Here is a 14,444-nt window from a genome sequence, read left to right on the forward strand (position 1 = left end):
CTTATGATTACATTTTTCCACAGGCCAACAACAGCTTCAAAAAAACTATTTCCCTCAAACAAGAAACCACACATGCCCTGTTGTCGTGAGAGAAAAAGTGCAGAAGGAAACATCCATTGAAACTCAGTTTGCTGCTCTGATGCTAGTTCAAGCCAGATACTTGGCATCTGAAATGTGTTGGATATGAAACCTGATGTAGGCTACTTGTATGATTCTGCTTTCTTCAAGTTTGTATCTTCCTGGTCGAATGCACTTATTGTCGCTTTGGATAAAAGCATCAGATAAATGCAATGTAATCAAATCGTGGGTGCAAGTTCATCAATGTTTGGGCTCAGGCTCTGAGCTGAGGAAATCCTCAGGATTGAGTGAAGGTGTGCGTGCAATATACCGGCGGGCCAAATCTAATAGTAATTAGAAATTATCCCGCGGGCCGAAATTAAATCCACCACGGGCCTGATTTGGCCCCCGGGCCTTGAGTTTGACAAATGTGCTTTAGTGCCTCTAGTTGCCCTATACAAGGTCAATAAACAAGGTAAGTCATCAAGAACACCAGAAGCCAAATCAAAACAATCACAGGGGACCAAATAGTGCTGCTTAGACTTCAGAGGGGAACCTCCTGCACCTTCTTTTGACTCCCATGGATCATTACAAACAGTGGAATGGCTTTAAAGCTGTGCACAGTATCGGGTACTCGTCCATTTAGGCCAATTTCAGTCGCAGTAGTCACCTAGGTAATAGACTTCTACAAATATAATCAAAACAAGTAGATACACAAATATGTTCTGCTCAGTCCATCACCCTTTAATTTTAAAGTGGATTGCCTGATGTTATTCTGTGTTTTATTATGAGTATGTTGTGGTGTTAATGTTTAGGTTATTTTATTGCAGATGCATGTCCTCATGTCTGGAGCAATATACTGAACAACAATTTCAATGCGGGATAAAAATGTTTATCCTGAATCTGAATATACAACACATACATTGGCACAGATGCAAATGAACTCATTGCTTTCATGTTTTACTTTTGGGTTTGGCATGGGTGGGAACAATCCTGATTCATTGTACTCTTTGATTGTGCTTAAACAGTCTTCTGTCATTGGTTCCATAAGAGGAAAATCTGAGGCGGGAACAACTACTCTGGCTTGTTTTGTAATTAAATACGGACAGTGTTATTCAACGTGTTTCGTTTTTGTTTGTACTGTTATTATCATGGTTAAAACTGCCTTTCTGTCACTCAAATGTATTAATCCTCTTTAAAATTCCGCACACGGAACCCTGTCTCCCTACATGTTTCTGACCGAGTCGTTTTACGAGAGGACACTCGTTCCTTGTTCAACAGGAGCCGCAATGTGATTTTATTTACACTTTTAATCAACATCTCAGCGTTGTAACGTGGATATTAAAACATACTGTCATTATTTTTGACATGTTGTTGACCTATCGTATCCCATATGGTCATCCTGTGAGCTGACGCTGGGCTGCTGACAGAGGAAGGATTATAACGATGCTAACGATTGGACACACAACCGTAATGTTAACGTTATCACGTTAACTTAACAGCAGTGATATTTTCCGTGCATCTCCATCCCATACCTTAACTCAGCCTGTGATCTGAGACAACACACAGTAAGTCAACTAAATGTTAAGTACTAAAGTGCTCTTTGTAATGTATCTTTGTTAAGGTATACATATATGTTTACGTAATATATCCTTCCTATTCATGTTGAGGTTATTATGATGATGGCTAGGCTATTATTACTACATAAATGTGGCATGTGTTGAAGCCCATTGACAGGAAATAAATAGATAAACTTATATTTGGGAATGAATAAAATAATATGCATTAATTATTAAAAAGTGTCTCTCCAGAAAATCCCTTGCACATAGTTAAAATCATTTCCTGGCTGCAATTAAAAGAAGAGCCATAATTCTTGTTGGTTGCAAGGGAATCAAATACTTATTTCCCACAGTTAAATGCAAATGAATGTATATAAAAGATATACATTCATTTGCATTTAACTGTGGGAAATAAGATATAAGAGATATGATGTACATTTCTGGATATTCTTTTTGATATTCTGTCTCTCATTAGTCAAATAAACCTACCAATACAATTATAGACTGTTTTCTTTATGAGTGGGTACACTTACCAAGTCGGCAAGGGATCAAATACGTATTTCCTCCACTGTATCATCTTAAAATTGTGACAACAAATGTAAGTCGTTTCATGTCAACTCTTTTTCATCCGTTTTTTGTCTTTTTACTGGGTGAGGCTGGCTTCTATAGTCCCTGGACCACACAGTACAGTACAGAGTCATATGTAGAACCTTGTTTTTCAAGTGGCATTAGGTGTATATTGTATGATGATTTAATGTTCTAATACACTCTCCTCCACTCTCTTTTGTTGTGACAGGGATGCCTAATGCCAGTGCCAGACCGAAGCACGGCAGGAGGACCCGCAGGCGGCGCAGAGAGGACCCCGCCAGGAATGAGCTGGTGTCCAGCTCTCTGGAGAGCGCCCAGCAGTGCCTGTTCAACCAGGACTATGGAACAGCGTTTGTGCACTACCTTCTGGTCCTCAACCTTGCGCCTATGTTTAAAGACTTTGCAAGGGTAACGACAAACATTGTGCATACCATACACAACATAGTCTGTTTTTTTCTCTGCTGCATCATTTAAATATTTGTTGTGAACTTAATTTTGTGACATTTTTCTTCTAGGAGTCCTTCAGGTTCACTCTCTTTAAGTGGACAGAAGAGCTGGACTCTGTGGGCCGCATTCAGGAACTCTTTGACTGTTATGAACAAGCGCTGGAACTGTTTCCGGCTGATGAGGTGATCCTGAACAGCATGGGGGAACACCTTTTCAGGTATGTTCCTCATCTGCATAGATGTTGTCACTGCGTAGATAAATGCATAACTACAATGGGCCAACACTTCTGTTATTACAAGGAGAAGTGTAGCTTTACATCGTTGATGATTTGGACATATGAACCAAGATCATCAGACTCTGGGACAGTTTTAGCCTTCTGGCGATTAGTAGTGATGTTACGTATTGCGCCGAGGCTTCGGAGCGTGTGTCGAGTAATCCCCGAAGCTTTTTGTGAAGCCTGTATCGAGGCTTGTATCGTTTTGGGCCGGTGACGTCATCGATGACAAACGAAGCCTCGCTGCCTGTCGACACCACGTGACTGCTTCAGGAAGCGATTCAGATCGGTTGAACCGGTGACACAGCGCTCATAATACCCATGGATGTATAATAAGAACCATATTACCCCTCCTGTACCCGGGCCCGGTGACACGATGGAATCAAGAGAGCTCAGACCCTCACTCATATAGAGGTCGGAACATGTCATAAGTATAAATAGATACAAGCATAAATAAATGAAGGAATAAAAACATGAATAAATACAGGAATACATATCTTGCAGTGTTTTCAGGGAGCTTTAGTGTGTGTGCTGTGGCTCAGCTGGAAAGCAGTTGACTCATGCCCGCAGGGTCCCTGGTTCAACGACTGAACAATACGTCTTTGTTGTTGTTTATAAAAGCTACAGCTAAATGAGATAATGTAGTTAATAAATGTATTCTTTGATATGGTTTAGCCTTTCTCAGGCTACAACATGGTTAAGTTTAGGAATATTATTAAGGAATACAAATCCCTCTTTGCAATGTTTACCAGCCTCCTTAGGCTTTTCAATCACAATCATTCAACTGGAATAAATACAATATTGTTAACATGAAAATATGATTTAATGTTCGTTGTTTAGAGTTATTCTAAGGCTTTACTCAATGGGAACTCGGTATGAGATAGAGCACACTGTTGAGATGTCCAACCTGCCTGTTGTACACACTTTGACCAACAGGGGGTTTGTGTTCAGATGAAGCCTGTGATGAAGCCTCATGAGATGAACCCTTTTGCGAACCAATTGGCTGGAAAGCTTCAACGCTTCATCTCACCATCACTAGCGATTAGAATGTTAAACTCCAGAGCATTGTTGAAGTAATCTGGGACTAAAGATCAAAAAGTATCTGAATAAATTCTTGCTTATAGTTTGAGTCTATATTGTGGCTCTCCTTTTCTTATCCAGAATGGGCTTCAGAGATGAAGCCGCGGGTCACTTCCATAAAGCCTTGAAGCTGAGACCGGACTATCCCGAAGCCAGGGAGAACTTCTACCGCGTGGCCAACTGGCTGGTGGAGCGCTGGCATTTTTTAATGCTCAACGACCACGAGAGGAACAGGAAGTACCAGCAGGCCATTCAGAAGGCTGTGCAGAGCGGCTGCAACACTGTGCTGGACATCGGTACTGGCACTGGCATCCTCGGGTAAGACGTGTCCCATGAGAAATTGGAATCCTTTTTTCTCATTTGAGTCATTGTGTTTCGGGGCCGCTGGTTATCTTGTTCTGATTTGCTGATTTTCTCTGGTTAGTATGTGTGCAAAGAAAGCAGGGGCTGCTGAGGTGTACGCCTGCGAACTGTCCAAGACCATGTATGAATTAGCCTGTGAGGTGCTAACAGCTAATAAGATGGATGATAGCATCAAGATCGTCCATATGAAGTCTTTGGAGATGGAAGTGCCAAAGGACATCCCACAAAAGTAAGTTATACCAAACATACTTGACATCAAATGTGCAAACAATAGCTTTGTAATCTTGGTTTATGCTTTTATGTGATTTTAGGAGTGCAATACCTCATACTTTTCTATTCAATGTTTTGTTCTTAGGGTTTCCTTGGTGGTGACAGAGACGGTAGATGCAGGGTTGTTTGGAGAGGGCATCATAGAGAGCCTCATTCATGCCTGGCACCACCTGCTGCTGCCTCCACAGGTACGGGCCATTTATAAACACACACAGAGGACAGGAAACAGGACTTGGTGCTCCAGTTGCCACTTGCAATAATAATGCTTCTATGAGTTCTCTGACCCATATTGGTGTTTGCTCGAGTTGAAAACGCAAAGAGGTTATTGTTAAATGTTCACAGTTAAGGGTGTGGGCTTGAGAGGGAGAGAGAGAACAACATTCATGATGGCCTTAGAGCAGTCCTTGTCAACTTGTAGGTTACATTTCTTAAAGTGTATCCACAGGAATAATAATAATAATAATAGCTTTGATTTGTATAGCGCCTTTCAAGGGACCCAAGGTCGCTTTACAAGTAGTAGGGCAAAAAAAAAAAACATAACAAAACTTGGACTTCACTGATTCTAACACATACAGTAGCCAGGTTAATGATACATACGTGTGTGGGGGGTTAATGTAGGGCTGCTCGATTATGGCAAAAATCATAATCTCGATTATTTGGGTCAATAATTGTAATTGCGATTATTGAATGCGATTATTCATTGACTTTGAAAACATCCATTTATTGGAGAAAAAAATGTTGAACAGTATGTTTTTTGATTCCCCTGAACTTTAAGTATAATTCAACTGAAAACCAAAAAATAAATAAAAATAAAAATTATTTTATTTTTATAAAAATAAATGTTTTATTTTTATTTTTATTATATTTAAAAAAATAAAATTATTATTGAAAAAAAAGTAATAATAATCAAAAAATAATCGTTTTATTTCGATTACGTTGTTTTCGTAATCGTTGCAAGCCATAATCGTAATCGCGATTTTAAAATACGATGAATTGAGCAGCCCTAGGTTAATGTGTAGATTCATCCAAATGTTTCTTGTCCTAAAGAGAGGGGAGAATGAGTTCCAGGACCAGTCTGCGACAGGGAGGGTGATCCCAGCTGGAGCCACTGTGTTTGGGATGGCTCTGGAAAGCCTGGAGATCCGCAGACATCACAGGTAGGTCCGGAGTCCATCTGTATCACAGGGAGTAGGCTGAGAGTGTCAGATACAATGTGTTTTACTGTGATGAACTCAACAGAACCTCAGGACAGAACAGCAGGACAATGATTACATCTCCGTTTGTCCTTCAGGCTGTGTGTGTCGGAGGTGGGCAGTCTGTCCATCTCTGCAGCCGGGGAGCTCCGCAGCCCGGTGAGCTGCAGCCCGGAGCCCGACGAGTCCATGGAGCCGTACACCACAGAGAGACTCAGCAGACTGCCGGGGGGGTATAAAGCTCTCACTGAGCCCTTCACTGCACTCAACATAGACTTCAACAACGTGCAGGTGAGCAGCAACGGGGACAACACATGCTGATAAACCCAAATCAATTCATGTGTTTGACTTTACTTTGCATGTTCGTGGTTTCTGATCTGCAGCAGTGCAGTGTTACACTGTCGATATTCAATACCATTGTTGATACCACAGGGGGAAATGACACATTGAGGGCATTAACTTTTACATTTGTATTTAAGATTCAAAGATTTTCAAGATTTGTTTTATTTTCATATGCACATAAGCTACGGAGTAGAAATGGCAATGAAATTCTTCTGACCTGAGCTCCTCCAACAATGCAACATGTATGATTAAATAAAAAATAGAAAGAAGTCTTCTAAACTCCCAGAAACCTGCAGGTCCGCTGCAACTCTGACTACTTTTAAATCTAGGCTGAAGACTTTTCTTTTTATCGCTGCTTTTAATTGAACTATTCATATTTTAGACTGCACTGTAACTTTTATCCATGTATTTTTCCTTTTAATGCTTATTTTATTAGCTTTTCTTTTTTAATGCTTAATGTCTTTAATTTTTTGTAAAGCACTTTGAATTGCCTTGTGTTGAAAAGTGCTATATAAATAAACTTGCCTTGCCTATATACATATACATAGAATATGATATGTACAAGAACAGAATATGAAATTAAATAATGTACATTAAGACTCAATTAAATATGGTTTATTGCGATGATGACTATTTATATAAATAAGTAGATTGCAAGAGGACAAACAGGAATGTTTATCGGGACACTTCAATTGTTTTAAAGACAGACAATGGTAACGTCTCTTTCCTTGGCTAGTATCAGAGAACCGCAGAATGACTCTAATAAACTGCAGCACCAGAATACTTGACGCATACTTTTTATTTGATTGATTTGTGCATTAATATTGCAATGTTGATGCCATGTGGCCGATATCCATGCAACCAATCGCTTGCTTCTGTTTCGTCTCGTCCTCTGTAGGAGCTGGAGGGCCTGAGCTCCAGGGAGGTTCAGAGGATCCGCCTGCCCGTCACTCAGGGGGGGGAGCTGGACGCTCTGGCTGTCTGGTTCCAGCTGCACCTGGACGAGGACAGCAGTCTGTCCACCGGACCGGAGGAGGACACCTGCTGGGAGCAAGCCATCTACCCTGTCCACAGCACCAAGGGTGAGACTCAATAGACTAACAGGGAGACGCATGGGCAAGCATCTACGTGTGGTGTCTTGTGTCCAATGAGCATGGTGCACTTGTTACAGTGTGGCCAGGGAATTGTCCTTGAATTGTTTTGACTTCTAATAACCTCAGCATGTTTAGAAGAGCTGCAATAAAGTTTATTTTATTATCAGCTCCGCTTGCCTGCTCCGATTCATCGTGCATTCCCATGTTACATCAGATGAGGGCAGTGTGCGTTGCGGACTACAAACAGCACTAAAGATGTTAAATAATGCCAAGAACATTTGGAGGAAATAATCATCACTACTATTTTACGACAGCCTGAAGTTACTTTGGACCAAGATTATAATTATTTTAGCCAATCTCCATGTTGAAATGGGGATAATCATTTACGGACAGGATGATAGTATTTCAAAGTATTACCTGCACATACTCTTATGACCGCTGCTTATATATATATTTTAAATATTCTACGTTTCTCAAGGATGAGAGTACATACATCTTAAGCTCCTTGAATGTCTTTAAACCCTGCCATATACTTGTTACCAATAACATTTGAAAACATCACCAAAAAACTATACCAAATAATTCTAACACTAATGTCATGGTCACTAAAGCTTGCATTAATCCATTCAAAGTGAAAGTGATCATTGTAATGCAACATACTTAAATCGGTAAGAATTGCAAAAAGTTTCCCAAGTTCTGATTAAATAATGAAGTGCCATTGATGTCCCTCGGATGACAGTATATTCCTCACTGGCTGTCATCTAATCCGTTGTGACCCTAATAGCCGGCGACGTGAGGTGACATGTTCCAGTTGGCGTAGGGAACATCCCCTCTCCGACGGGGCTCGGCGGCATCTCACCGCGCTGCTAATGAGCGGAGGCAGCGCCGAGGGAGCCGCCACCTCTCCCGGTGATCACCAGCATCCGTTTCCCGGTCGCTGTGACGTGTGCGCCGTGATCGCCTGTGACACTCTTTAGTGTTCATGAAATTCTTATAGGCAATAAATATGCATTTTCCCCAAATGCCTCTGACGAGCGGCGCGCTGACATGAAGACATGAACAGATGTTATTCCTGCAGGAGTCCTTTCTGGGCCCCTCCCCCTCCCTCTGTGCACCCGGTCCCCTGAATCTAATTTCTCTGTTGGGCTCACTCCCGCTCTGCTTCTCCTTCAGTCTCTGTCTCTTGTTGAAATTGTAACGTCTATTTTATTCATATAGCCCAAAATCACAAATGTGCCTTAAGGGGCTTTACACCCTCTGTCCTCAGACCGCTGTCAGATTAGCTTTCATAGTGTCAGAAGCATGACATTATAAATAATAATGTTACTTTTAACTTATCACATCTTCTTCTCCTTTGTGTTTGTTATTTCAGGTGTTTTTTACATTAATGTAGATTTAATTAGTTTTATTACATTATATGAGAAATATAAACATTATGTTCGACAGTAACCTTTTTTTAGATGGTGTTGAGAACAATACGGTGTAGAACTTTAAACTCAACCTAATAATAATAATAATAAATGCCTAATAAAAGAGTCAAAATCTTGCAGTTTTCTTTATTTAAATGTAACCTTCTGATTACATTTTTTTTTGGTAATAAAAAGAACATTCCTAAAACTCACTTGCTTGAGTCCACATGTCCGATGCCTTTTTGGTTCTTACCAGTTGTTGTAATTCTCTATAATTCAGTGCATCACAGTAGCTACCAACACAGAGTGAGGTTCACACCGCTCCAGCACGACCGGGCTAAGTCGGTGTTTTCTTCTTCTTTTGATTCCTTTCAGGTTTTGTCCTGAAGCCTCAGGACGAGCTGGTGGTCGAAGTCTCCTGCAGAGACGCCTTCCTGCGCCTCTGCAGCGTCGCTGTGCTGAGGGACGGCCGTGAAATCTGTCTGGACACGCTCCAGGACCCGCAGAACACTGGAGACCCCGTGTCAAATCAAACCCCAGAGGCAGAACTGTGTACTGCACTGGCCTGTCTTCAGACGGAGCAGAACCAAACCAAAGACTTCTGCATGCTGGAGTGTTCAGAGATGGCGCTCCTGAACAATCGGGAGTACCATCAGAGTTTCAGCAGCGCACTATCCAAACTCATCTCCCAGATGAAGGTCAAATGCCAAAACAAAGAGCCAGGTGTTCAGTCTGATTCTGCAGACCTGCTCTTCGTCCTCGACGTGTCGGAGGGCTTCTCTCTGCTCTCCCTCATCGCTGCCAGCCATGGACATGTGAAAGCGTTCAGCTCTGTGGAGAAGGTAAAGCAACAGGAAGTCCTAAAGAGACTGGCTCAATCCAATAATGTCCCCGAGCAGCATCTCGAGTTCTGGCTGAACAACATGGAGGATGAGCAGGGGATGCTGAAGAGGCCGTCCAGGGAGAAGCTGTGGAGCGCCATCATACTGGACTGTGTGGAGACGTGTGGGCTGATCAGACAGAAGCTGATGGAGAAGGCTTCCCTGGCCCGGTGAGGAGAAGCAGCCGGGGGTCCATTTTGAGAATTTAGCTTCGAGTTGTGATACGTTTTTATGTATTTGATTGTTAAATGTATTTCTATGATCTGTACTAGGTGTTTGCTGGAAGACGGAGGAAGTATTTTCCCAGCAAAGATCGTGGTGCAGGGTATTCTGGTGGAGTCGGACACGTTGCTGCTGGAGAGTGCCGTCCAGGGTCAGGAGGCGACGCTGGGGTTCAACATCGCTCCGTTCATCAACCAGTTCACTGTGAGTAGAAACGCTATCATGTATCAAGAACAACATGTTTGTGCTTTTTCCTTTGCTGGATTGCTTGGATTGTTTCCTTTTCGTTTTGAGGAACAAAAAGATTTAGGCTGCCTTCACTGAGACGGCCGGCAAAGGATGGTAGATCACCTGGGTGCGAACATACAGAGAATCAAGCACATCTTGGGCGACAAAGAACAGAGCAGAACAAATGGTGATGGAGAACTGTTCTGCAGATCATGAAGTCCAGCAACTTCATTCATATTTGTTAAGCATGTTTTTTCTTTTTTTAATAAAACAGTATTTAAAAATTATCGCTGCACAGGGAAAAATCGACTTGGCAGTTTCTAAATATATTAAGGGCTGATATTCTGCACGTTAACTGCAGCTGCAGGATTTCTCTAAACTGATCACTTGTTAAGTAGCATATTTTCAATTTCAAACTAGAGTCTTCAGATATTACACATGGAATATACACAAAACAATGAAAGTATAATAAAAATAAATTTAAAAAAAAGCAAAAACTTTACTGTGAACTATTCAAAAGATCTGTTCTTACTAAATAGTGGTTTTATATATTATCAACCTAATAATGAATGAGAAATCACATTTAGACTCACTTAAACCCTCTCAAAGGTACAACTGTGTCCGTCTTTATAACAGAAGTTGCAGAATCGTACTGTTGTGCTTCTCAGCCTGCTCTTATCTTGTATTCTGTCTCATGTTCCTGAGGCAACAACAGTCAGTTTTCACATGCGCTGTGTTTGTAAGCTTGCATCATTCTCATTTAGTCTGCCCATTAGTGTTGCTTGTGAGTCTTTTAAAATATGACAGACATATAGTGCAATACTATAAAGGTGTGAAATGTTTTTTTGTTGCGTTTCCCGCCATGTTTGGGTTGTCTTGTGTTGAACCAGGTATTTCTCTTGGAATACTAAGGTCCAGGACGTTGTTTTGTGTTGTGCACTCGTCTTTGATGTTTGCTTCCCAGCTGCGATATAGAAGCTGCAAAATCCCTTTGAATTCTTTATCTTTATTTGGTCTGGAAATTATATATTTTTTCCAGCATCATGTTTGTGCTCTAATTTAGCATGCCCCACTCGGGACGGCCGTTTGTTTTAACAGATGTTGTCTTTGAAGCCCTCGGTGGAGGGCACTTTCTAGCACAACTGTCACACAAGACACAACACACAGCTTGGCCCAAGACATTCCTACCTGAATCCATCAGTATACATTACGTCAAGCACATCAAACAGAGAGCTCTGAGCTCTACACAAACTATGACAGGCAGGGGGAAACATTCTTTTGTTCTGCAGTAAAGGAAACTGTGACACTTTCTGCGCTGCCACTTTGGTTTATACCTCAGCTTTTAAGTGTGTCGCCCTGCGGCCACGGCCTGTTTATCAAGTTGTCAAGGTAGAAGATTTGTTTTTGAGCATTAATCAGTGATTGAGTGATTATTCTCTGACACTGGCAATTAAAGCTAAATAATGGTTTGGGAGAAAGAGTCAGCCGCTGTGTTATATTTAACAAACTGCAGCAGTGTTCCTTTTTAAAAGTTGAAAACCTTTTCCATTTGTAAAAATCTGTACCGTGAGCCAACAATTCTAAAAGAATATTTATTTCGTTTTTCCATCACCTCATATAGCGGATCCAAAATAACTTACACTAAGTGCAACCATAAGTATATAGTGTCAGAACAGCAGTTAATTGGCTTCAAATAAGCTCAACCTTTTCGTTGAGGTTCAAAATTGTAAAATAATGCCACAAAAATCAAGTATGTTTTACTTGTTCACTAAAATGAAGCAGTGTTCCCTGTGTTTATTTTATGGTGTAAATCCATTCCTTCACTAATTTAAAGTTTGTGCCAAACTGAACATCAGTAGCACCTGTTTTGTTTTACATCTCTGTCAGAACTTCTTCCCTGGTCTTTTTATTTGTTTTCACATTATGTAGTTCCTTATTGATAACTTCATCAGATAGGCTTTTCTTTTATCTGCTGAAAACAACTGACTAACGCTGCTTTGATCTTTTACGTCTTTAGGTACCGGTCCATGTGTTTTTGGACTTCTCCACACTGGAGTGCAGGCATCTCAGTGAGTTTGTGGAGCTCTTTGTTCTGGACCTGATGGAATCCACCGCCAACTACACCAGCAGAGAAGTAAAGGTAAGAAACAAATTAGCCTAATTAGTGATGTGATTGTGATTGAAATAATTAAACTCTTGAAAAAGGTCTTCTCTTTTTAAGTACTGGGGTTTAACAGTCCTCAGCTGCTGAACCGTAAATTCATGTACTGACTCTCCAAGCCAAAAAATCCCATGGTTACATTCAGGTACAAAAACATACCAAAAAACCTGGAAATACTTCCTGATTCCTGAAGATGTACCTGTGCACATCTCCCATAAACAAACTCTAACTTGGCTCTCCTCCGAAATGTTATTTTTCTTTGTTTTGCAAATTAAAAACTAAAATACAAAACTTTAGGCGCTTTCACACCGGAGTACTTTTCCCAGGAATAGTTCCGATAGTTCCTGGGATTTTGCGTTCACACCAAAAAGATTTTTGCGAACCTTTTCACCCCTTTTTAGTGCCTGCTAGAGAGGTGGTACTTTCCTGGAGAGAAAAAGGTTCCAATTTCTGATGGGCGAATTGCAAACCACGCCCCGTAAAACTCTGAAAAGTTTTTGTGAAGCCGCGATTTTATTTGCTTGCATTAGCATTATTAGCATTAGCCCAGCGCACCAACGGAGTGAGACTAATTTATGGCAACACAAAAGAAAACATGGGAGCGGTGGAGATGAGGACGTGTCGGCGCTTCTGGCGATTTACTCGGAAGGACTTCCGGCCAGGGACTTCGGCTGGCAGTATACGCCGTGAAGTTGTTTGCGGCCTGCCAGTAAACCCAAAGCAGAAGAAGAAGTGACGTCAGTGGCTCCCTCAGGGACTTATTCCGGTGTGAACACGATTTACTAGATAGTCCCAGGAAATAAAAGTTCCGGGAACTATTCCTGGGAAAAGTACTTGGGGTGTTTCTCAATGTCGAGGATGCTTGCTTGGTAGCACATGTCTTCCAAGTCACTTGCTTCAGAAGCGAGGCAAGAATCCTTACTAGCCTCGGAAAACGAAGAATTGTGGAACAGGCTAACAGGTGTGCGTCATATGCGAGGCCCGCCTTAAATGGAGCGTGATTTCCGCCAATTAGTCCGTGCGCAAAGCATTGTGGGGATTTTAAGACCACGGAGTCTACACATGTGCATCCTCGAAATTTCTCGCTACGAAGTACGCCGGCCTCGGTAGAATTCCAAGTATGCTGGACATTGGAACTGTCCTTCGGCGGCACTCGATGACGTAGTATGCTTGAAATAGTGGCTCTGGAGCAGCCTTCCTCGACATTGAGAAACACCCTTGGTGTGAAAGTGCCTTTTGTGATTTGGGTGATATATTTCTTGGGCTTTCCAGAAGATATCATCCTACATTCAGCAATCTAACATGAGGTACAATAAGAATTGATCAAATCCATGCTTTTTATCTTAAACTTTATAAAATTAAAATGCTAAAATTATTTTCCTGTGGATTATAAAAAAGACATAATCTCGTTTTAATTTGTTATGCATCACTGTGTCACTGTTTCTAATTTGCCATGTAATTAACAGGTAATGCTGCAGCATACATTATATTAAATATGATATAGTTAACTTTGTACAGTTTAGCATCTTATAAAGCAATAATCCCTGTTTCCCAGGTCCAGGCGACGTCGGCAGGCAGAGTTACAGCCATTCCCTTCTGGTACCAGATCCACCTGGACCAGGAGATCAGCGTCAGCACCCTCAGCCAGAACTCCCACTGGAAGCAGGCGGCCGTGGTGCTGCAGCAGCCTCTGAGGGTGCAGGCCGGAGACTGGGTGCGCCTCGCTGTGAAGCTTCAGAAGAGTGCCATCTCCATATCAGCACACATAGAGAATCCCCCCGGACCAATGGAACAATAATCTCTCAGTATTTTAGCAATTAAGTTTCATTTCGATGTATGTTAACCCTCAATTAAATAGAGGCTCATAGGGAAGTGCATTAAACACTATGCAGTGATTTTCTGGTTACATTTAAAGATCCAACTGCTGTAACGTCGTTTTCCATCGATGTAAAACCTGTCTTCAAAGTTTTTTCTGTTTTGAGCTTTAGTAGAATCCTACATGAGCCACGCCATTGGGGAATCATCCCCTTCTTAAAGCATCTGTAACGATAACACTTTAAGTCATGTTTTTATTTCTACATTGTGCCATAAAATAATAGGACATTTAAAGTTGTACTTATGAATATATTATTTGTAAGTATATAAATATTATAGATGTCCCTTGATTATGGAAACAGTTGTTTTTCTAAAGCTGTATATTGGTGTCAATTAAAAAAAAAGTCATGTTCTTAATAAATTCAAGACAAAATAATTTGGAAATTGTAATTTATCTGATT

General features: G+C 41.2%; 1 protein-coding gene across 1 annotated transcript; it reads left to right on the forward strand.

The window, feature by feature from the left end:
- Positions 1 to 1,146: 1,146 nt before the first annotated feature.
- prmt9 (protein arginine methyltransferase 9) lies at positions 1,147 to 14,375 on the forward strand. The gene is made up of 13 exons (XM_034086121.1): positions 1,147 to 1,625; positions 2,413 to 2,612; positions 2,720 to 2,868; positions 4,087 to 4,323; positions 4,430 to 4,597; positions 4,724 to 4,826; positions 5,686 to 5,795; positions 5,930 to 6,122; positions 7,072 to 7,255; positions 9,052 to 9,727; positions 9,830 to 9,983; positions 12,025 to 12,147; positions 13,724 to 14,375. The coding sequence occupies exons 2-13, from the start codon at positions 2,415 to 2,417 to the stop codon at positions 13,964 to 13,966; spliced, it is 2,538 nt and encodes an 845-aa protein (XP_033942012.1). The 5' UTR covers positions 1,147 to 1,625; positions 2,413 to 2,414; the 3' UTR covers positions 13,967 to 14,375.
- Positions 14,376 to 14,444: the final 69 nt, after the last annotated feature.

This window comes from Pseudochaenichthys georgianus, chromosome 1, assembly GCF_902827115.2.
Source record: "Pseudochaenichthys georgianus chromosome 1, fPseGeo1.2, whole genome shotgun sequence".
Classification (NCBI taxonomy): Eukaryota; Metazoa; Chordata; class Actinopteri; order Perciformes; family Channichthyidae; genus Pseudochaenichthys; species Pseudochaenichthys georgianus.